General features: G+C 43.6%; 1 protein-coding gene across 1 annotated transcript in view; it reads right to left on the bottom strand.

The window, feature by feature from the left end:
* The window catches only part of Ssbp2 (single-stranded DNA binding protein 2), a 250807-nt gene extending 239896 nt beyond the window's left edge, over positions 1 to 10911 (bottom strand). Inside the window, exon 1 of the mRNA XM_013512973.1 lies at positions 10308 to 10911. Coding sequence (XP_013368427.1) covers positions 10308 to 10378 — 71 coding nt within the window. The 5' untranslated portion in view covers positions 10379 to 10911. The remainder of the gene's footprint in view (positions 1 to 10307) is intronic.
* Between the last annotated feature and the right edge of the window lie 11276 nt (positions 10912 to 22187).

Genomic DNA, 22187 nt, shown 5'->3' with positions numbered 1-22187 from the left:
AATGAAATATATCATTTGTAGAGGTGGAGTTGTGGGGAGTGATGTCAAAGAGAGGAAGCTTAAACACACATATGGCGCTAAACCGGCCATGAGATGACAACTCCTGGGCAAGGCACACGTGGGCCTTTGCTCGACTTGCTCCACATCTGTATGTTTGAAGTTTCCCATCACAAAAGTGCTGAGTGAAAAAGAAACACAATCTTTAGCACGAGGCCATTTACACAGATTACAAACACGTGTGCTTAAAGCGTCACCACAGTTTTAAAGACAGAGGCAGATCCGAGGCGCTCCTGTGGATGTCAGCGGAGGCAGAGGACGGGAGAGGGGCCGGGACAAACAGGGACTGCAGAAAAGAAAGCAAGAGAGGCACTCTGGCTGCAAAGGCTGCTGTCTCTGAGGATCTGATACACTCCACTTTATGGCTTTCAGATCACAAAACAAAACAATAATCAAATACAAAGCCCTCTGCAATCACGGAGGAGGCGGAGCCTGATGCACACCTTAGACCTGAGTCAGACCCTCCGGGGCTGCACTGAGGAGAAAGTGAGGGCGGTAGGAAGCCCTGTTCCAGGTTCCCAGACCAGCAAATGGAAGGGCTGGAAGTCACGCGCCCTGTCCTACCAATGCCACACCAGCGAAACTCAGAGCCTGGACACAGGGCACACGCTTGGATCCCTGCACTGGGGCGGGGTTGGGGCGCGAGGCATGGGCATAAAGGTCCAAGCCCCACTTGGGCAGCTTAGTCAGATCGTGTCTCAAATAAACAATCAAAAGGGCAGGGCACGGAGCTCCATGGTAGTACAGTGCCTCTGCACGCAATCCCCTCTACCAAAAATCTGGACACTGCCCCTGGATCTGACCGTCCTAAAATATTCTTCTGTCCCACAAGGCCACTGTGCTTGGTAACCACAGAAAAAGCTAAATGTCACATGGTTTAAATACCCACCAATCATAGCCTTTACTTAAAAAAAAAAATCTCACTCTTCTCCAGTATAAATTCTCTCTTCCTGTCACCCAGTTCTCCTTCCTGCTTTCAGAATACACACACTTTTAAACTCCTAGTAATCACTTTCTCCAACACACACCCCAAGGTCTGGTGCCGGGACTCCCTGAATGGACCACATCCTACAGCTCCTCTAGGCGGTCTCGCCAGGATGTCAGTGTGCAGCGCCTCCTCCTGTAAGTGCTTCTGCACTTACTCTCCCGCCTTCAATTAGCACCTTATTACAGTAACACCTCATCTATCCAGCACCACTGGGAAGAGAAACTGTTTGTCAGAACCAAATTTTCCAGACAACTTATGCACTAATTTAGGAAGCAGCAAAGCAGTGAAAACAGTGCTGGCTTCAGTTACAGAGACCTGGGTTCAAATCCCAGCTCTACCAGCTTCCTAGCTTTGACCTCGGCCTCCTTGGGTCTGTCCCGCTGTCTTCACACAGCTGTGGGTCTCACTCTCTACCACCTGGAGCTAGGACTGCTCCCGCTGTTATGCACTGAAACATTCCGTAAGTTTATAGAAATCTTTGTCTAGATCCTTTGAGGCTTTTCTCATAAGAGTGAATATAAATTAAGCATCTCCTGACAACTCACAGTTCATCACACAGCAAGTGTTTATCCAGGGCCAACCTGCTGCACTGTGGCTGGGGAGTGGAAGGTGGACGAGACGAGACCCTCCACTTCGTGCTACAGGGTACAGTGAGCCCTGCAAGGTGCTGGGGAAGTGCTGGGGCCTGAGGAAAGGTGTCAGCCCAGCAAGGGGAAACCTTGCCCCATGTCCTGAGGTGTGTTTGGGGGGTAGCTAGTGAAGCGCTGAAAGACAGTTATGAAAGGCCATGAACAAAAGGGCCAGGAGGAGGCTGTTATTAAAAGAAGCAGTGCCAGCTTTTTTTTTTTTTTTAAGAAAAAAATAAAATATTTCTTGCACCCAGTTATATAAAACCACGAGTGATGTGGCTGGTCTACCACGACCTGCACACCGCGCAGTCCCTCCCCAAGGTGAGGACGGCCTATGAAGGCTGGTCCCAGAGCCAGAAGAGTCCAGTCCTCCTCCTGACTGGACTCCGGAGGCAGGAAACCTTGTGCAAGCCGCTTACTGCATGAGTCCTGCTTCTCCTTCTTTAGTAAAACAGAGATAACACCTGAGACACGCGCTGACAGAATGGTCAAAAATACGGAGAGAGCGTCCCAACTGGATTGTAAACGAGAAACATCTTTTATGCTTTGTGACAAATTATTTTGATCGATGTCTAAACCACACTGCCCCAAACATGAATTAACCTGTGCAAATGTCCAAGCCAACTCATAACTGACAGTCACGACACTAAATAAAACCAACACATTTATTCAATCCTTCCTACAGCTGAAGTCCTGGGCAGAGCTGGAGCCAACTGCAAAGCAAAACTAAATTTGATGTTGAGTGGAAAATGAAGTTTATTTTCTATTTATTTTAAAAGACTATGAGGCTTGTATATTACAAAATAACTAAGAGAGTAATTTTCAAATGTCTCACCATAAAAATAGTAGCTGAGTTGATGGATACTAATTAGCTTGGTTTAATCATTCTGCATGGCATATAATATATGGCATAAATATATATATATTACAGTTACCCCACCAATGCTTACAACCATGATTTGTCAGTCAAAAATAATACGTGGGAGAAACTCAGTGAGTTAAAGAATAATATATTTCTCCTAGATTTATCAATGTTTTCAAAGTGTTACTCTTATTTTTTTATTAATTACAGAATTAGGTTATATTTGCCCTTAAATAATTAGAGTAGCCTATCTTTGAGTAGGTTGGATTCTTTTGCTTAAAAAAAAAGAATCTGAAGCTAGAAATTCTCAAGCAGACATTGTAAAATAATAGTTACTACTACTAATACTACTAATAATAACCATTTTATGCAGCCATTAGAAATAGGGACTGGAGACCCCTGCCTGAATGGTTCGCGTGGGGCTGCAGTGCAGAAGTGGGGGCCGGGGTGCATGGGAATGAATGAATGAATCAGTGTGAAATACACCCTCGAAAGCCTGGCGTGGACCAGTACTGATACTGCCATCAACTCTACAGCACTATTAGACCTCTATACATACAGATTTATACTTACAGTAGCTTATAAATTATATTTTACACTAATAAAGAATTGGGGTCTAAGCAGTTACATGGATGGGTCAAGGTAAATAAATGCAGGCAAGTATATGAGATGGGAAACAAAGCTCCATCATTTGAAGTACCTAATTCTACAGAGTCAGTCAATATCATTTATCTCTTTGTCATCTAAAAGATAAACGGTAACACTTTCAGAAAATACAGATGCACAAAATAAATCTTCACAGATATTGGGGAGAAAAAAAGGTCAGACTTTTACTTGTGGTCATTTTTACTCAACTGAGATAACAGATTTCTATCCTGCTATGTGGAAAGGTATCACAAATAACTTGCCATCACCAAAATAAGTAATCCTTGTCAAATACAAACTTTTTGCTCTATTTTAAAAACAAACAACTTATTCTTATTACTCGAAAACAATGACATGGTTGAAACACATTTATAACTAAAAATTTACATGTTTTCTTGAGTTTCATCAAACCGAAAAAAGTAGACTTCGCATTTAGAACGACAAACTAAAATACACTTCTTCTCCGGTACCATAATTCTAGTTTACATCCTATCTTTTATTGTTCCATCACTCATTAGATTCTTACAAAGAAACATAATCTTCTCGTCATAAGAGAAGAAAACTATATTCCACGGCTTCATCCAAAGCAATCGAAACCCAGCTTCCCCTGAAATGATGAGATTTACATACTCAGATACAGGATGTGAGAGGAGCCAAGTGGTGTGCATGTTACCACTTCTCTATTCTTCGCTAAAATTTTATTTACTAAGCAAGCAAGAAGATAATAATTTTTTTTTTCCTTCCAGTACCAGGAATCAAACTCACGACCTTGCGCTTTCCAGGCAGGTGCTGTGCCGCTGAGCTAAATCCCCAGCCTCGAAGATATTAATTTCTAATAGAACTCTTCACTGAACACACGTAACATAAGAGTTGCCACGTCAGCCACTTTAAGGTGTACAATTCAGTGATGCTATCCCATTGTTGTGAAACAGATCTCCAGGAAAGTTTCATCTTGAAGACTGAAACTTCATAATCACTACACAAGTGTTGAATGGAAATAACAAGGTTCAAATATAGCTTCTGTAGATAACAAAATATACAGCCTGAAGTTTCTAAATACCTTTGCCTTAGATTCCTTATCCATAAAGCAAAGTATAGCATTCACTTCATTGAGACAGTAAGATGGTGAATGAAGTCATGAGCCTAACATCATTACATTCTCTGAGTCATTCATGTGTTAATAGTTTATCAAAAAATACTTTAACACTTTTTTTTTAGATGATCACAAATATGTAGAAAAATAAATAATATTTTCAGAACTATTACCCTCAAGAAGCAATCACAAACGTCCGCACAACTGCCCAGCCAAATGAATCCTTGGCAACGTCCTCAGGAAAAGTATGCCAGTAAGAGGAAAGATTCCATGGCTGCTTTATAAGCTTCAAGCAAAAAGGGCTCTTCCACTCCAGCACCCCAGGAAGCATGCTAGTTTTTAAGGTTATAGTAAGGGTCCTTCAGGAACAAGTCAACGGCCTTATCTAAATAAAGTTCAATTAATAGGTTTGGACTCTTTTCCTAGGTTTTGCACACTATAGAAGGGTTACCATCCAGGTTAGAATCCCTCCTTATGAGAAATGAACCAGGGCCTGGGGCTGAGGGAGGGGGAGGGGATGAAGGCAGCAAGGTGTGACGTGTGTGTACAAATGCCTCCCACACACACACACTCATCCTGTGTCACAGACACATACTGATAAAATTTTTTAAAAAGCAGGCAGACTCAGGAAGAAAAGAACAGATGATCCATTTATTTGTAGATTCCTTGTGAGGAATAACACCCAGAAATTCGCTTATCTCTTCCTTCTTGCTTATGTTTAACTTGGGGATATAATAAGATGAATGAAACTTTAACATAAATTGTTTTATTATCATATGACATGGAGAATTGAAAAATTGTGTCCTCACTTCAATTATCATGTCAGGTGAACAAAAACTTGATATTTCAACCGCAGGACACTAAAGCGTTGGGTTTCACGGCCTTAAAATTGGCTTCATAAGATGGTCTTTCCTTGGCCTATATCATTCCCTCTGTGAACTAGAAAGTCTTAATAATCTTTAAAATAATGCTGTAGAAGTAGAAAAACATAATCAGAACCATAAAACAAATTTATTTCAGAAGCTATAATATATAAAAGTTTTTGACATGTTAAACCATCTAGTTCAATTTTTAAAATTATTTTCTTTGTCCTTAAATATGAAAGCTAGACTTCCCCTTCTTCAAAATAAAGTGATAATTTATAACCCATAAGATATATAAATACTTCAACATAAACACATATGAAAAAATTAGTGTTCTTAATGGAAGAGAGTGATAATAATTTGTAGCCTGGAGTCCAAGACATGTAGTAAACAGTAACATCAATACAATCTGTAAATTTACTCCTAGCATCTTTTAAATAATGTCTTTAATGTTTGAAATAAAATTGTTTTGATTTTACATGTCCAACTTTCTATCAAAACTCTATCAAGATTGAACAGAATCTCTCAAATTTAATTTTTTGAACTGAGGCCTAATAAATCTACCAGAAGAAATGACAATTTTGTTGTTTTCCTGTTTTGTTGCTTTTTATAAGAACTTCTCTTTTTTACAGTTACAATAAATTACATATGCAAATAAATAAAAGCAAAACAAGCAATCCGAATGCTGCTTTCCTGTTTTATAATCTTCAGCTTTGTAGCCAAGCTACTGGGGAGGACTGATACAGAAGAAACCCTGGCTCCAGGCAGATCTCAGTTTTGCAAAGGTGCTCATAGCACTAAGAGGAGTACCTCATACCCTTTCTAGTAAACACAAACGGAAGAAAAACTATAAAGCCTCTCCCTCTGCTCAGCTCTTTGGAAGCATTGTGCACTGCTGGTTAAGTGACCCCTTCATCATTCAAAAAATATTCAATTTCTGCCTTTAAAATCTTGACTAAATTTTCTCACCCATGGAAGGAAAAGGGTCTTAGAAAGTTATTCAGAATTATAATACCCTGCAACTCAAAAGAAACATATAATAAGGAAAAAAAATTTTTTTTTGTACTGGGGATTAAATCCAGAGCCTTCACACTTAGCTACATCCTCAGACTTTTTTATTTTTATTTTGAGACAGGGTCCCACTAAGTTGCTAAACTGTCCAGGCTTAGGCTCGAAATTTTCATCCTCCTGCCTCAGCCTTCCAGAGTGTTATAGACGTGTACCACAATGCCTGGCTTATAATACATCTTAATAGATTCAGTAAGTATTGCCTCTTCCTTCATCAGGCAAAATAAATATGCCCAGAATCCCACAATAATAGATAAAGCTCTTATTAAGCTCACTTCAATATCAATTAGCAAGATGAAAAGCTATCAGTCATCAACAGAAGAAAATTCTGTCGGCAACGCTCTCAGGCTGGCACGGAATGGAAACTGTGACCGGGTGGTCCCAGAAAGAAACACACAGAGGGATGAGAGCGCTTGTGTGACGTTCACAGTTGCGACTGTGAAGATTCTCCCAGGCGCGTCAACAGCTGGAAGAGGAAGGTCAGAAACCGCGGCCCAGCCCCGCAGCTGGGAATCCACCCTGCAAGCGAAACGTTTTCACTAAGAAGCTCTGTACTGCACATGGCGTGGATTCATTACAACACACTCAGGCTGCGTCACTTAGAATCAAACAGGCCCAATCATTTTCCTTGTAACCCTCCAGTGCTGTTGACAAATCACTGTACAGTCGAAGAATTATTAACTATGTTTTATTGCTTCCTTTCTGTATGATCCCCTTCATCTGACCCAACACCGCGCAAGCCGGAGCTTCCTTCTCAGCTCCGAGCCTGCGGCAAGCAACTCAGGAAACCGAAAGTTCTCCGAATACTCCGAGTGGCTATTTTTGGCTGAACAGGGGCCCTGAATACTAAAGAACACTTCTTTAAACAAGTTAAATATCCATCCATCTAAAAGGATCGGTGACTTTTATTTTGCCCTGGCAAAGGAAAGAAGCACGAAAAAATTCAAAGCATCATTAGCCTTGCAATTAGCTGGAAAAAAAATGAAACATCAGACACGTGAAGGCTGTATTATAAATACCTGTCCATTTAGAGCAAACGGCACGAGCGTGATACTTTCTGACTGGAGTTGAGAACCAAGACCCTTCTTTTGCCAGGCTGAAGGGAGCTGGTAGATGAAATGGGAAGGTGAACCATAACCTATACCTATTATTTGCCTCTTAGAATTCCTTAAGTAAACAAGTAAAAAGGCCATTATTTCATTTGTTGTACTTCCAAATTGCCAACATCTAAGAAAAACAGACGGCAAAGTATCTATAAGCACTCTTTAATATCTGAAAGGGACAACAAACCCAAACTGAAGTATTTCCCACCTTGGTTCTAGTTTGCAGTCGGCTCCAAATCTCCACCTCCCTTGGGTCTATTCTAAACACTGGCAGACCACGGTTAGGCAGACACAGTTCTCATACATTTCAAAGCTCCTGCCTTGCCAAGAGGATTCTCAACACAGACAGCAAGGAGCCCATCTGCGGCACAAACAAGTCCTACCGTGCTCCCATAGATTATCAACAATGCCTTGACGATTTGCCAAGCAGAAGACTACGCTACACTGAAGAATATGTATAAGGCTATAAGCAGCATGCGGCAAGACAGTACACTATGCTGTTTTTATTTGGGAGGTGCTGGGCGTGGAACCTGGGGGTTCACGGGCACCAGACAAGCAAGTGCTCTGCCACAAAGCCAACTGCCAGCTCCTAGTAGTAAGATGAATGAAAAATGTAGTAAGAAAAGTAGACCACAAGGTATGCTACACTCCTAAGCCAGTACCTGCATGGTCTGTGGTCTTTCCTGTTAATAATTGGTTATTTTGCAACTCGTGCAAGACTGTTGTCCTTACTGGAATATTTCTGACAGGCATATGCTCCTGAAAGTTGATTTTAAGTGAATGTAAGTATGCTAAATTCATGATCAAACGAAAGTACTGAAGAATTTTGCTTATAAACTTTAGTTACTTCACCTCATGCTGCATGTTGAAAATTACATTAAATATATACTGATAAAACTTGATTTATTGTATCACTTATAAGTATGCAACAGAAAATAAATGACAGCCCTAATATTGTCAGTTGCATTTCTAAGCTCTAATAAAACAATCATGAGATTTATGTAAATACACAACTCATGTATGTTAGTGATATATTACACAGGGCTTTTCCTAACTTATCCCTTAAATTATAAATTTAACTATACTTTCAAATAATGAAATGCTGTTTAATAAGGAATTCATGTTTTACAAATAATTCATAACACATTTTATAAACTTCCTCCTTAGGAGAGCAAAACATTATACATCTCACCATAAAATATTATCTAAAAATGAAACATCAGGAATAAACCGCACTTTATATCATTTCTGTATGTATGTTTGCTCTCCTCTATGCAGAAACCTACAGGCTACAAATGACAAGAGGCCTTCAACAGTGTATCTGTGTCTTGTTACACTGGAGGAAAAGGGAATTGATTTTTCTGAACATCTCACAGCCCTTGTTTCCCGATGTCAGGATGGCAGAAGGTGAGCTGGGATCCAGGTTCTGCCCCGGCCGGCAGGAGCCCGGCTGCAGGGCCCGGCTGTAGGGCCTGGCTGTCTGCTGCCACCAGCTCTGGTCACCTCGGCCCCGGTCACCTTCCCAGCAGCCCTCCCGCGCCAGCCAGCTGGAGCTTCCTGTCCACGCAGGTTCCACGCCTGTCTTCTGACTTCTCCCAAGCAGAGACCCTGCCCGGGAGCAGGGGCCCGGCGATGACAGAACTGCTGAGGGCAAACTGTCAACTTTTTTCTTCCATCTGTTTTTCAGGGAAGTGCTTACTGGGAACCTAGAAGATAAGAACTGGGTACCTTTGGTTGCCTCTTCCCCCTGTGACTGAAAAGGATGGTTTCTGGTCAACTGGCTTTGCTATTTTTCTTATTAAGTGATATGAAAAAATTTCCCATGCATGAGTGGATACAGAAAAGTCTGGAAGGTTATATGGGCATTTTTATTTTCTTCATTTTGTTTATCTGTATTCTTTAAAGTTTTCCACTTTGAATATTTATTACGGAAGTAATAAAACTTTTTTAGTTTTAAATGCTTTTCTTTGAAATGTTTATGAGCCACGTTGCAGTACGCCCTGGTTCCACTCCTCGGGAGGGCGGCACGCACGGCGCACACCTGAAGCCTCCTTTACGTCTTCCCTCTCCGATCCTTTCATCTCTCTGTCCCTTCCCACAGGCACAATGAGCACTACCGTAAAAGCACTAGTAAACCAACCGAACTCCAGCTGTGTCCTGCAAACAGGGGTTTCCCTCACGCGTTCTACAGGGCAGAAAGGAAATGGAGGTTGCATCTGGAGGGCCGAGTGGGTCTGCTGCTTGGGGGGGATTCTGAAAACGCTCTTCCAGCAGACTTTGCCGGCAAGGCTTGGAGCCCACTCGGAGCCACAGCAAGCAGCTATTAATTTAGTTTTCTGACCGCACCACAGTCATTTCCCAGCCATCTCTTGGAAAGGCTCCCTTCATTTCCATCTCCCAAGATTCAAAAAGCTTTTAAAAATCGATTGACAGTAGCTAGCAACCCTTCCTAGAGATCATTTTAAACATTCGCATACACTCACTTCCAGCAGCCATATCTTCAAAGCGGAACACCACTCCCTGGTTTCCTCCATGCCCTCTACACCATCCCACTGCTGTCATCCTTTAATTCAAAAACAAAGTGTTCCGAAGTGCCGCCGAGACCTCTTTAACACACGACAAAACCGAACAGTGATCCCAGCAAACACCCGCCACGCAGAATTCGCCAAGGAAAAAGGATCCCACGCCTCCGCCTCCTCCTCCGGGCCAGTCCTCCCAGGTCCTCCTCAGGGGAGGCCGCCCCGCCACCCGTCCTCCCTGCCGTCCCAGAGAGGCTCTCCACCCCAGTCTCAGCCTTGTCTAACGCTTCGCGACTGCTGCGTCTGGCGGAGCCATGCGCTCTGCCTTTCCTGAGGCCCCACCTGGGCCCAGCGATGCCCGTGAGTCCCCCTCACGCCTCAGGGTCCTTCCCCCAACCCCTTCCCATTCGACCCTTAAAGAGCCAGACGTTCCACCTGTGATTTCCTCACCCTTTCCCAAGAAGATGCCTTCCTTCCCACCTGGTGGCTTCAGATGACACACGATAAAAACAAGGGCGCAGGCATCTACACACAGAAACGGGCAAAACCATGCTACACTGTCCGGAGCGGGGCAGGGAGCCCTCGGGAAGCCTCCAGGGTCTGAGGGTCTCGCTCTTGGTGCAGGCGCTGGGTTCCCGAGTGTGCACTTGCTTGAATTCACCAGGCTGCTAGCACGCAGGTGCAGGAATGCTGCCTTCAATACAGTTCATGTTTAAAAGCAAAGGAAAAGCTGCGCCCGAGTTCAGGGTCCGGCTTCTGCCTGTGTGATTTGAGTATATCTTATGCTGCTAAGTCTTAGTTTCCTCACCAGCACAATGAAACAAAGTATTATGCAAGAGGTACTTGCACAAGGGCGGTGTTTACAAAACCCAAGACTTCTGGGTCTCCATCCTTTCCTCATCCAGCTGGATAACTGCTCTCCTGGGCAGTCAATCTCCCCGCAGACTGCTCTGTCAGGAGGCCACACTGAGCTCATCACCTCCTCCGGGTTCTCCCCTGGTTTCCCTTAAGCTGGGGCTGAAGCAATTGCAGTCACCTTAGGGTCCTAATATTTTACGTGTGGCCCACCAGGTCCCATCTATTCCTCACCCTGAAAGAACCTCTGTGCTGCTGCCCAGGCGTGATGGCACGCTAGCTGTCTGCGTGTGACAGCAGCTGGCCTGTCACAATTGCTCCCTGGTAGGCCCACCCCCCACCTCCAGAATTATTACCCTGAAGTGCACCTCAGTGACCTCACTTCTCTGACCCAAGCTCCGCAGCTCCCAGGTCGCGCTGTTGCACAAGGTCATTATCGATGGCGGCTGCTGGACTCGCAGCTGTACCTTGCAGCTGTGTCCCGCACGGCGCAGCCCGCACCCTCGGGCCCATGGTGCTGCGTCTGTGGCTTCCGCCAACCACACAACGACAGCACGGGGAAAACAAACCGACATCTGTCCTGAACATGACAGATGTCTTTCTCCTTCTTCAATCCCCGAACAACAAGTATCAGAAGTAATCTAACGGTGAGTTCAAGTCTGTGGGAGGATGGCAGAGGCGGGATGCAAGGCCGTGCGCTGCCCCACACGGGACTTGGGCACTGGCAAGGTCCGGTGTCCACGGAGACGCCCGAGCCAAGTACGCTGAGGGATGACTGTGTGCTGAACGTTACGTCTCTTTGTTTCTGTCTCTCTCTCTCTCCCCGCCCTCCACCCCTTTCAGTTGACCCACTCCCTAATTTGGCTAAAGTCTGTTTTCAGTAGCATCCTCTTAGAAATGTTTCCCCATCCAACTCTGGGGGCGCTCAACATATACAGACGGTCTGCATTGGTTAAACAAACACAGAAATGGAGGAATAGTAGAAAGCATGAAGAATCTGAGCCCCAGTTCATAGAATTTATATAAATGTATGCTCATAAAACAGACAAGTTTTTAAAACTCACCTCAAATGCTACCTAGGTAAACCCCAACTCTTCTTGTCTAGGCACTGTGTTTTCTATACAAAGAACCGAAAGATTGGTTTGAAATGTTTAAAGAAATGAACACCGGGCATCGTGCTGGTGCGCTGCGTGCCCCTTGTCTGACCACACTCCCTCTCCTGCCCACTCTGCTGCGGCCCAGGAACTTAACTCCGGACTCCACATCACCCGACTCCTGACTCAGTGTCCCGCTGGGCCCGCAGAAAGGAGCGGCCCGCCTGAACAGGAGCCCAGAGGTGGGGAAGGAAAGGCCTCTCCCACCCAGCCACACCTCGGCTTAGCCCTGGCAGGACGCGGCCTGCTCCTTGCAGCCCCTGCTCCCAGGGCTGACCTCCTCTCCTGCAGCCCGTGCGGCCTACCCTGCACAGAGCTGGGCGAAGCTGTCTCCAGCTCTCCAGTTAGGAAGCCATCTGCTGGTGGTCTGACAAATTCGAACGCGACAACACCGTCAGATTAACAGCATTTTTCCTAGGATTGTTATATTATCAGCTCACTTGTCAAGCATACGCCTACTTTAAGAAAAAAATCAACAATTTCTAATGCTTTGGGGAAAACTTGCCTATACGGTACATTCCTAAATCCAACTCATGGAAGTCACTCAGTACAATCTGGATTCAAAATGAATTCGTAAGTCATTTTGCACATGAACTCCGACCTGAAAACAATGCCTGGTATGTGTACATGCACGTATATATGTGTGTGTGATGAGCTTTACTATAGACACCTCACTCGTTTTCCCATTATACTCTTTCTAAAGAAAGGAATAATAATATCAACACCAAAGTTTAATTCAGAGGAAATATGCTTATGGAAACACCTTAACAGCTTCCTAATAATAGTTACTACTTACATGCACTGACAAAGTATAATCATCACGAAATTTTAATCCAATTATAAGTGACAAATAGTACTTGATGCTGTGAAAAGAAAAACACAACAAAGGACCGTCCCTGGGGCTGAGGATGCGGCCTGGTGGTAGAGCACTTGCCCGGCATGGATGAGGCCCTGGTTTTGATCCCCAGCACCACAAAAGAGAACGAATTAACAAAGGGGTGAGGAGTCATTTCTGCGTTCCCAATTGTTGGTCCCGCAGCCATGACAGGGAACAGACACGGTGTGGCAGTGGCACTGACCCTGGGCCACACGGAACCCTCCAGGTGCCCTGGGTTCAAAACCAAACAAAAAACCCGACAGGCCGTGAGCTGGCTGGAAGAGGCTGCAGGCGGAGGAGACTCAGAACTACAGGAGCCAGCTTTTCCTCGCTAACGTTACCTATTCTTCGTCTGTTTGTTTCTGACTCCAAACTTTACCAGGTAAATCCACTTCTGCCAGACTGCTTCACTTCTACTTACAGAGGGAGGGATGGGGAAATAGCTCCATTTGAACCTGAGCTCCTAACTGGCATTTTTTCTCTTATAAGTATTTACATCCAAATTGTTAACTCTCCGGAATTTGGAGCGATCAGTGGAGCGCCTTCGGTGCCTGTGATTCTGTCCGCTTTTCGGTGGCTGTGATATGTAACATTCCTTCACCTCCTCCTCCGTCCTCCCAGTCCAACTACACCGGGTGGGTAGAGTGAGGGGAACAATCCAGGCCCCTCCCACCCACTCAGCATTCCAAACACGATTCTTTCTCCATTCACGCAATGAAACACACTGGGTCAAAATGGCCAGCGTGGGCAGCAGAGTGAGAAACCTGAACTTAAATTCAAGCTCAGTGCCTTGTGCAAGACATCTAATCTCTCTGAGACTCGGTTTCCCTGCGTGTGAAATTGGAATTATATTTACGTTATGAAGTTGCTGTAGGGGTTAAACAGGAAGCCAGACACGAAAGACAGACATGGTATGATCCCACTTACGTGCGAAATGTGGAGCAGTCAACTCCGAGAGAAAAGTAGAACGGTGACCGGCAGGGGCTGCGGACGGGGGCGGAGGGAAGTTGCTGGGTTTTGGGGCTGTCCTTTTCTTATTAATACACGTTTGCAGCAGCACACTGCTCACAACCCTCACGAGGAGTCGGCGCGCGTACAGAGCACACCTTCCTTCCTTTTCCACCCTTCCTCCCCTCGCTCCCCACCTCCGTCTTTTGATCTTCCAACAATCTATCTCTATACATCCTGGTATTTACCATTCCTTTTGCTCTTCATGTCTACATTGGGTTTCTGATGTAAGAGAAACCATGTGATATTGAAGCCTGTGTGCCTGATTTATTTCACTTAACATTCTGCTCTCAAGGGGCATCCATTTCCCTACAAATGACCAAATTTATCCTTCTTTCTGGCAGTGTAGTACTCCGTAGTGTATAAACACCACATTTGCTTTACCCATTCATCTGCTGGTGGACATAGAGGCTACTTCCAAGATTTATCTACCATGAGTTGTGCTGCTGTAAACAGGGGTGCATGGATCACTGTAATACGATGTCTTCAACTCTTCCAGAAAAGGCCTAGGAGGGGAAGAGGTGGGTCAAACAGGAAGTCTAGTTTCAGTGTTTGAGGAATCGCCACACTGATGTCCAGGTTTGTGTGTAATGGGCGCACAGCTTCAGGTAGGGAAGATGAAATGTTCTAGGCTTGGGGAGGGGTGATGGCTGCGTCACAAGGGGAATGTACTTACTACCACTGAGCTTTACATCTACAAGCAGTGAAAATGGTAGATCCCACGTCATGTAAATTTTATTACAATGAGAGAAAAATATGCCATCAGTAATTCATATTGAAAGATTCTCCCTCCCTTGATAAAAAGAGGCATGAAGGGGAAAGAACCTTCCCAGCTCAGCTCTCCAGACTGCAGCTAACTGGCAAAGGTGGAGAAGAGTTCACTGATAAAAACTAAACCTTCACGAAATGAAAAACCTGGGGCTACCCTTAGACCCACGGCCACCCACTGCCTAACAAAAGTGTACAATGTTCTGGGTGGTGCGGCCCTGGCGAGGTTAGTAACTGTACAGGCCTGCAACTAACACACTACAGCAACACACATTTCCACGTAACCGAAATACTGACAGAAACTTTATCACCTAATGTACAATTCTGCCAAACCAAATTCATACTTAAACTTCTTAAATGCTCAGGAGTCTCTCACAGTAAAAGAGGAGGCCGCTGTGCACGGAAAGCAAGACTGACCTCAGAACCAAGAATCCTAACCATGGCCCGGCTTCGTCACATTTCTGTATTACCCTGGCTGGTGAGTCGATCTCATTTCTAAATCTCGACAATAAATGGAGGTACCTGATTCACAGAAGGACTGTGAGATTTAAAGTCTATTAAAAATGCTTTCACAACAATAGTTCAATGTCGTTTATAACACCAAATTTGTGAATACAGAGTAGTCTACCAGAAATTCGTATTTAAATACACACGTATTTCGTCGTAAGTAGGTAATCTTTCCTAATTCTGAGATCCACAGAAAGACTAGTATATGCCTATATTCTGGAAAAATCGTCTTTAGAAATTACATATTAACCCTAGCACCAAATTCTGGCAATCCTGGGGAGAAAACGAGCTAGATGCAGGTAATATAGACTGTGACGTGTTTATAATTAACCACATCCTAAATTCATGTATTGCCCAAACCTATAATAGTGATTCTGAGTCTCGTACCAAACAGTGGCAATACAGAGGTGAAGTGGACATCATGGCCCTGTCCTCAGGGACCTTTCGGTCTGAGACAACACTGAGCAAAATGTTAGGCGAATAACTCACGCTTTCTTTATGCCAGACATGAAACAGGAAAACCAGAGGAGGCGCCAGCGGCAGTGGATCCCGTGGAGGCAGTTTGGGAGGGACTGTCCTGCCAGCCACACTGACCCGTGTTACCGCACAGGCTGTGTGTTTGGGAGCCTTGGCTGTTCCTATCGAAGTCGTGATAAAGCTGCACCGTCTTCCTCTGTACTCCCTGGGCTTGGGAGAGGAGATAAGCAACCCCACTATCTAGGAAGACCAGATCAACTGGATCCACTGCCTACCTCCTCAGTAAAGAGCCCAGCTCCTTTATCCCAACTTTCACTCTGATCCGACACATCCTTGAGCAACTACGCCCTGCTGAGAAGTTCCTCAGAGTAGCTTAGAGCTGCCCCGGGAGCGCCAGCCCCAAGGCTAGCACTTTTCTTACACTGCTTCTCAATTCTCTGCTTAGTGTGCCTCAGTCCGTGGGCCTGCCCATCCACCAGCTGCTCTGCCAGTCTCTCAGACGCGCAGGTTCCACAGAAGCAGGGGCCTGCTTTGTTCCACCCCTTATCTTCAAGTTCCACATCCCTTGTAAAGACTCCCAGTTGTCTTTAGGTGGTTCAGGTGGAGGGGACAAGTTTCCAGGACAGGGCTGAATGAAGACCGAGCTAGGCCAGTTTCGGTAACACTATTACCTTTGCCAATAATTGGCACAGGAGAAGAAATGTACGGCTCTTTCCAGTAAGGCCTAAGGAGACATCTCCTAATTCTGGAAAAGGTTTTCATCCCTGCCTGGATGACCAGATGTGAAAGAAAACGCTTGCCCTCCTCCTGCCTGCGCTCCTGCTTGTCGGAAGAGAGGCCAGGGGAGACTGCATGCTTCCATTCCGGGTGACCAGAAGGAGGGCGGAGGCCTTACTTTAACCTTGAAGTTCTCGATTCACTAAAGCAACTCTCAGACTACAGCTTTCAGATGCTCTCCTAGGTGAGATTTATTTTTAAATCTGATCAATTGAGCCATTTTCCAGCTCCTGTTCTGATACCTGCAACCAGAAGCATGATAAACTCTTAAGCCTGCTTCTTCTGTAACAAAGCAGTGCTGACAGCCTGCAGGACTTTTGAGAGGATTAAATGAGATAACACAAGGAAAGTGCCAAACACAAATATTCAAATGAAAGCACTGCTGTTTTGTTCTTATTAAAACAATAACTTTGTACGGCAAGCCCTCCAGATCTATAGCATTTAGGATTCTGTTACTTTATAGAAAACATTCATTTTAATTCTGCGTATATAAAATTTTGTATTAGTTCTTTTTGAGAGGGGTGGTGTCTTGCTGTGTTGACCAGGTTAGTCTCAAACTCCTGAGTTCAACTGATCCTCCTGCCTCAGCCTCCAGAGTAGCTGGGACTATAGGTGTGCACCACCATGTAGACGTTCCTAATCATCTTTCATGCAATAATTCATTCGCTTGGAGTTCTGCCATTGACAAAGTAGCTTTGTTTTTTTCTCACGTATGGAGCAGGTAAACAAGAGGAGAATAAAGCAATCCCAGGTCAGGAAACAGAAACAGCCCTGTTAATTTGGGAAGAGCCTGTCTGGGGCATCAGCTCTTTGAACTCACATGGACAGAGACACTGACAAAGTTTTCTTCTTCTATTCTTGCTTTCATGAATTTTTCCCCAGAATTTTAATGTGGCTTATATTAAAAACTAAGAGCTATACTAATAATTACAACTATATTCTTCAATACTCACATTTATCAAAAAATCTTTAAAAAACAGCACGAGAAGTAACAGAGTGCTACACTTCAGATTCTACAACGTTCTCTGCAATGAGCTACCTGTCTGCCCTTAAGGCCATGAAGCAAAAGTAACACAGGAGACCAAAAATAGGAGCTGTCAGGCGGCCGGTTCAAGTCCACACTAGCTGAGTGACTTCAAATGTTCTGATTGCTCATTATGATCTCAAAGTTCCTTGGAGTCCTACACGAAATATAATAATCAAAATTCTTACACTGAAATAGGAGAGTAGCTTCATCCTTAGTAAAGAAGTGATACCAGCTGAACTTCGTTTTTTAAAAGATGCACAAAAATAAATGTCTTAATATCCCCTCATGAGCCAGGATGCAAAGGAGGAAGAGCAAGAGGCCAAGGTGTGGTAACGGAGGGGCCTTTGGGGACACTCATCCACCCCTCAGTGGTGACATCTCTGACAGAACCAGGTGACGTCACCTTCTTCTCCCTCCTCAGGGGCCTCATCGTGCTCCAAGTTGAAAGCAGGGCAAGCAAGCTCAAGCAAAAACACCCTTGCCCTTGCCCACTGGGAATACCCAAGTGGCTGCAGATGAATTTTGGGTCCTGTAACTATTACAAAAACACGAAGAGCTGTGCTTTTCAAAAACCTTTAACTAGGAACTTAACTGTGACAAAAACGACCACTCACCCATTGTGATCAACCATAAATTTTAAAGTTATGTGGGGAACTTTATTCTTCCCTGTGTGGTCCATTTTTCCACCTGTTTTTCAATGTCCATAAAATGAGTAGGATCACAGCTTGGGGAAGGCAAGAACAGCCTCTGCTATTTCGCTAATATTACTCAGGGCATCAGGACGTTGATCCTGCGGGCCATGCCTCAGGTCACCTTCTGTAGCCAAGGTGGGGTTTAGTGTAATAGTCAGGAAACTTTCACCGTGAGAGGTAAGTCACATACCTATACTAACCGAGCCTTACATAAGCAGGTGTTATGTAACAAAATCTGATAAGCAATTTAAAATCTAAATATTACCACTTGTTTTATTCTAAACTCTCTTTAGATATTAACAAATATATCTTAGTCTATTGCTCCAGTGATATCTTGAGACCATCCTGCTGGAAATGATAAGTTCATGACAAAATTAATATTTCAGCATATTTATGGAGGTTAACTTATTAGCAAACATGTCAGCAGCATGCAAATGTTTAATGTCATTCCAACTCCAACGTCAAAGCAGTCACGCGCTGTAATAATATAGTCCATATATTCCTAATACAGTGGCAATTATTCATATTTTTAGTTGCATATCCCCAGCAGTACTTCCGTGTCTTTTAAATCCAATACTCTGGACCTCACCCTATGTCCCAACATCCATGTAATGACTGTAGTGTCCATGGAAGAAAAGATTCCAAATTCAAGTTGGCTTTTTCCAAGTTTTACTTCTAAGTCTAAACTACTGAGATGGAATGTTAATCAGCTGCAATCTGGGGATTCCAGCCCCTGCCTCAGTATGTTCTAATTTTGAAACAAAATAATTCTATTTTCTAGTAGCAATTGAAGATATGACATATTGGACAACTACAGCAGAATGACTAGAATTTAATGATTTGTTTTACCCTGAATTGGTTTTATGGGGCAAACTGGCTTTGAAAGTGTGGGAATAAACCTTTCATTTTTCTTTTACAGCCCTGAAAATATACATACTTATAATACTATTTCTTAGAGTTACAATAAATCTTTGGATGAACTATACTAAAGTTTAAGTCTTAAAATCTTAGTTTCTGTCTTTAGATTCACTCCTCCAAAATTTTAAAATCTTTCTCCTTGGCCAGATGTGGTGGCACATGCCTGGAATCCTAGCACTTAGGAGGCTGAGGCAGGAGGATCATTGCGAGTTCGAAGACCGCATGGGCTACAAAGTGAGCTCAAGGCCAACCTGAACTGCATAGCAAGACCTTGACTGAAAAGACAAAAAAAAAAAAATCTTTCTCCTCAAATAATAGAGAAGACATCAATCAAAAGAAAAGATATCTCACAGCTACACTGCAGTTCAGATCCGAGCTGGGCAGTATTTTGGAGGAAACCACCTGCGGTAGGGAGGGGAAGAGTCAGGCAGTATCGTAGGGAAGATCTCATTCCCGAAAGCTATTCCATCACTCACTTTAGAGATCGTGAATTGTGTGAACTGCTCATCATCAAACAAGTTCCTGAACAGATCTATATTTCTTCACGTGCCATGTATTGTTCAAAGAGGGAGAGCTGTGACTTTTCTTTGGTAGGGCTGCTTTAATGGGAAGAGAATCAGGCAAGTGATGGTGGCTGGTAGGAATCCCTATAAACTCTCTGGGATGGAGTAATATTTAACAGTTCTTTAGACTGTAAGCTTAAAAACAAGTGTACAATGTTTGTGTCTTGTATATTCAACAAACAATGTCAGCATTAAAAGCCACATTACTTTTTGGAGGCCCAGACAGGAGACAGCTTGACTTTGCAGTTTATGTCTAGCTGACTTAATGCCACTCTACTATGTGTATCTTATATCCAGATTCACCTCTTGATACTATTACATAATATTAAAAGATCAAATTAGTTGAATAAAAAATTAATATCCCCTCGCATCTATGTGCAAGCCCAATGGCTCACTCCCGTGATACAGTGCACTGCACGGCTGGAAGTACAGCAGTATTTCATGCAGAAACTGTTGCTAGCTATTACATTTAATTGCAAAACTTAAGTGATCAAATAAAATTCCTGCAGAGACAATGTGAAGCCACGAGAAATCTTCATCATGTTAGGCTTCACCTGCACTCCCAAAACTTCTGTGCCTTCCCCAGCCCCACATGTACGTGCAGTCCCCAAACCAGAGCGGCACCAGCCCACTAACAATCCAGGCAGCACAGCGGACCCAGTCGCCACTCCGCTGGTTCTGATTATGTAACGCTGTTCCCTAAATCAGGAGCATCCTAGCCCAGATCTGGTATGCTGAAAAAACACCTCTTTCAACTTCAACCACAGGTCCTAGCGTTAGAGAAACCTATGTTCAAAACCTTTCCAGCAGTGCATCTCCAGGTAAGTTACTTAACCACTCACCGTCTCTTTTCATACTTCTCCACTGGAGGACAACAAATCGCCTATCTTGCAGATTTTTTGAACCAACTAGGGAAAATACAGATAAAGCACTGTGCACACATAAATATACACAAAGCAGTGACTGCACACAGGGTAGTAAATAAAAAACAGTTACCTTTGTTGTGTTATTGTTTGGGGTATTTTTGAAACAGAACTAAGCTAGACAACATGGAACTCAAAGTTGGAAGTCCTTATCCTGGAGGTCATTGAAAAAAAGTGTATTTTACACTGAAAAACATCCCTTTCAACCTAACATCCTCAACATGAAGTTTATTTGTTGCTTCCAATACTGGAAGGCAGCCCCAAGGTCAAAAATACTCAGAAGAAATTAGAAGTATTGCTCCCCGCTTTCAAGAAACTTACATTTTAGAAAAAGCTACACATTAAACAACCAATTACACAGTTATTTAATTACCACTGCGATCAGTGTTATAAAGAAAGTGAGCTAGAGCGGGAAAAGGGCCAAACCGGGTCCGAATTAGAATTTCTATGCAAGCGCCCCACACCCCTCAGGGTCTCCCTCACCCCCTAATTAAGCCTAATCTACACCTCTGAATAGACTTGATCTGTTTGTTTTTTAAAAACAACAAAATAGGTCATTAACCTGAGCCTGGCCATTTTTATGTTCAGAACTGTCGGGTGAAGTTTTAGAAACTGTGTCAAACCTACCAATTAATTCCCAATATTTTATATAATGATTTCTTAACACAAGAGGAAGCAACCTCTACAGCAGCGGGTCAGCTTTATACTCTGTGCTCACGTGAGAAAGTGCATCTCTTGACAGATTATGAAACCAATACTGATATGTTTATTTCATGTGCATGCTATTACTCACAGTAAGTCATTTTCCATATTTTATTAGTGGAAATTACTCATTTTACTTCATACTCAAAAACAAAAAGATGTAAAGATCAGCACAGTTCTTAACACTGAAAAACAAATTATTCTTCTAAGATCAGAACAGTTCTGATTTGGGGGTATATTGGGGATAAACACCCAGGCTTCACACATAGCTACATCCACAGTCCTCTGGTTTTTAGTTTGACACACATTCTAAGTCGCTAAATACCCCTTTCTGGGCGCCTTGTGATCCTCCTGCCTCAGCCTTCCAGAGTCTTGGGATGACAGGTGTGCCCCACCATGCCCAGGAAAAAGACTCATTTTTCAGAATGCTTTTATTTGGTGCACATTACTTATTATTGACAAATTATTTCTATGATTTTTTTATTTTATAATTTTTAAAGATCAGAACAGTTCTAATTTGTTTACTAGAATAGAATTTCTCATCACTCAGCTACATTTAAAATCTGCCACCTTAAAAAAAATCAACAAAAATCTGTTCACAGCCTTTGATGAAAACTTGAAGATTCCTGTCTTCAGAGAGGAGCACTGATGCAGAAACGCACCGATGAAATCTCAAGTAAACAAGAGAGGAAAACCTGAGTGATCAGATCAACTCTCCCACCAAAATGAAACTAAGTTTACTGTAGGAAAGACAAGCACCCTCCTGGTTTGTCTTAGATCGGAACGACAAACACCCCGAAATTAATGCAGCAACAATCAACCCGGAACCGTCCCTGCTGTCTGTCCCCCAAAAGCGGCCTCCCCACCTATATTTAGTTCCTAAGGCAGCCAGTCGAGAATTCCTGCTGCCGGTTGCAATGAATGAAGAAAGATATTTAAATCAAATAGCACCATCTAGCAGAGCCCTCAACGGTTCGCTCAGAAACGTGGATGTTAGGATTCAGTTTGGGAGATCTGACAGGAAAGAGCGGCAATTCCTATTCTCATGACGGGGTCCTAGCCTCGGAGCTAGGAAGGCCCACACGCACCGGGTCCAACTTCCTTGTTATTAT

This window comes from Chinchilla lanigera, unplaced genomic scaffold, assembly GCF_000276665.1.
Source record: "Chinchilla lanigera isolate Chin_1 unplaced genomic scaffold, ChiLan1.0 scaffold00017, whole genome shotgun sequence".
Lineage (NCBI taxonomy): Eukaryota > Metazoa > Chordata > Mammalia > Rodentia > Chinchillidae > Chinchilla > Chinchilla lanigera.
Note: the sequence above shows the minus strand (reverse complement) of the source record. Positions and strands in the feature narration are given on the sequence as shown.